General features: G+C 63.6%; 1 protein-coding gene across 1 annotated transcript in view; it reads left to right on the plus strand.

Moving 5' to 3' along the window:
• NFIC (nuclear factor I/C (CCAAT-binding transcription factor)) overlaps window positions 1–2685 on the plus strand; it is a gene marked incomplete at its 5' end in the record, with an annotated part of 28566 nt that overhangs the window by 12684 nt on the left and 13197 nt on the right. Inside the window, 3 exons of the mRNA XM_010003414.1 lie at window positions 225–349; window positions 2109–2237; window positions 2367–2551. Of these exons, the coding sequence (XP_010001716.1) occupies window positions 225–349; window positions 2109–2237; window positions 2367–2551 (439 nt within the window). The remainder of the gene's footprint in view (window positions 1–224; window positions 350–2108; window positions 2238–2366; window positions 2552–2685) is intronic.

The following is a 2685-nucleotide window of genomic DNA, read 5'->3' on the forward strand; positions in this document are numbered from 1 at the left end:
GCCGGGGGGGCTGTCACTGGGGGCAGGGCAGTGCCAGGGGTGAAGCAATATCGGGATGACGCCATGGCTCGGGCAGTGCCAGGGCCAGGGGGATGCCAGGGAGATACCAGGAGGCTGCCAGGGGGATGCCAGTGCAATAGTGGGGGGATGCCAGTGTGATGCTGGGGCGATGCTGGGGCCACTGGTCATCTCCCTGCTGGTGCTGATCCCCTCCCTGCCCCCAGGAGCAAACGGCACAAGTCGGGGTCCATGGAGGATGACATCGACACCAGCCCGGGGGGCGAGTACTACACCTCCTCCAACTCCCCCACCAGCAGCAGCCGCAACTGGACAGAAGACATGGAAGGGGGTAGGTGCCTCCTTCCCTACAGGAGCCTCTCTGTAGGGCCCCTCCTGCTGCCACAGGGACCCCAGCCAGCTCACCAGGTCTCTTCTGTTGCCACCATCACACCTCCCCTGGGAAAGCCCGGGTACTCTGGGCAGGCCAGGGTGGTGCTATAGGACCCTCAGGACAAAGCACAGGCTGGCTGTGGGGGCTGTGGGGTTGCTGTAGGGCCCCCCCTTTAAACGCAAGCTCTCTGTAGGTGCTGAGGTGTTGCTATAGGTCCACCCCTGCTTGGGCACGGGCTCCCTATAAGTGCCATGAACCTTCTATAGCTCCACCCTCATTTAGGCACGGGCTCTCTCTATAGGTGCTCTCTATAGGGCCAGCCCAGCACCCCAGCCCCACGCTGGCCTCTCCCAGCCCCAGGGCTGCAGCCCAGCTCAGCCCAGCTCACCCAGCTCAGCCCAGCTCTCTTTCTTGCTCAGCGTTTCTTTTTTTTTTTTCCTTTCCTGTCTAGACAGCCCCAATTAGCTGTTCATTAAGAAAAAGGGGGGGCTGGGCTAATTAAAGCAGAGCTGCAGAGCAAACAGTGGCTCCCACACCCCAGGGTGCCTCGGTGGGTCTTCCTACCCCCCTGGCTGGTTTTCTGCCCCCTGGTGCCCCCAGTAGTGGGGCAGGATCTGGCCCCCCAACCCTGCCAAAGACCTGGGGTGCCCAGTCGGGGGGGCTGGAGGCTGGGGAAAAGCAAGTCCTGGCCCAGGACAGTGTCCCATACGTGCTGGGGATGGTGCCCCGTTCTGCCCCACCTCAGTGGGTCAGGGGGAGGGCAGTGGAGCCCCGGGAGATGTGACCCCCTCCCCAAAGTGTTGCACGAGGGGGTGCGTAGCGGGAGGGGGCTGTGCAGGGTGTTCCTGTCCCCTGCTGGTGGCCTGACCCGCAGCGGGGGGGGGGTCATGGCAATCCTGTACGGGATGTTCTGGGAAATCCTCCTAACCCCCGGCTGAGAAGGGGCTAAACCCATTACCCGACCTGGGCCAATGGCCGGAGCTAAAGCCACGCTGGGGGGAGGGGAGCAGATTAGGGTGCCCACCACCCCCTCCTGCTCGGCCCCGTGCCCTGGGGTGGCCCTTGAGCACCCGGGTGTCTGGGGAGCGGGTCCCTGGAGGGGTCACCCCCTGCCAGCACCTTCCTGCCCCCTGAGAGCCGTTTGTGCTGCGTGGCAGGATGTGTCCCCCAGCCACAGGGTGCCCAGGGGGCACTGCAGGGTCAGGGGGCACCCGTGGGAACATCCCCATCTGCACTTGGGCACCCGTGGAGCTGGGGGCACCCACGTGCACACGCATGTGCACACATAGACACACACATGTGCACACAGAGGCACAGATCTCTGGCTGATGCCCATGCATGAGCACATGCCTGCACACACGTGTGCATGTGCACACCCTCCCACAGCTGCACACAGTTGTGCTGGTGCACATACATGCACGTGTACACATGCATGCACATTTATGCACGCAAGTGTGTGCACATCTGTCTGCTGGTGCACACACACGTGCATGTGCACACCTGTAGTACAACCCTGGAGATGCTGACACTTGTGTACACCCTCCTGCACACGCAAACACCACACATGTGCACACACACGTGCTCACAGCCATGCCCAGCTGGTGCCCCTTGCCCCAGGAAGGAGTCCCCTGACCCCAGACCAGGCTGGCAGCAGTCCTGGGCTGTCAGGGGGCTGCAGCAGGTGCTGGAGTGTGACACTGTGCCCCGCTGTCCCCAGGCATCTCCCCCACAGTGAAGAAGACGGAGATGGACAAGTCCCCGTTCAACAGCCCATCTCCCCAGGACTCCTCACCCCGGCTGAGCAGCTTCACGCAGCACCACCGTCCCGTCATCGCGGTGCACAGCGGTGAGTGTCCCGGCGGGGAAACTGAGGCACAGACCGAGTGGGCAGGAGACTTGGGGGGAGCGTGTCAAGGCAGTGGCAGCTTGTAGTGACACTGGTGGGTCCTCCCCCCCTTTCTGCTCTCGCCTCCAGGTATTGCTCGGAGCCCACACCCATCGTCTGCGCTGCATTTCCCCACCACCTCCATCCTTCCCCAGACGGCCTCCACCTACTTTCCGCACACGGCGATCCGGTACCCGCCTCATCTCAACCCGCAGGACCCGCTCAAAGATCTCGTCTCCTTGGCCTGTGACCCGTCCAACCAGCAGCCCGGACCGGTAAGGACACAGTGCCATCCATGCATCCCATCACCAACCTCGCCATGGGGCCTCGCTGACAGAGGGGTGTCCCCGCATCGTCTGCTGCCACCGCCGTCACCACTGCTGCCGCCGCCGCTCGCGGGTACCGGGGG

The sequence above is a fragment of the Chaetura pelagica genome, unplaced genomic scaffold, assembly GCF_000747805.2.
Source record: "Chaetura pelagica isolate M959 unplaced genomic scaffold, ChaPel_1.0 scaffold498, whole genome shotgun sequence".
Taxonomy (NCBI): Eukaryota; Metazoa; Chordata; class Aves; order Apodiformes; family Apodidae; genus Chaetura; species Chaetura pelagica.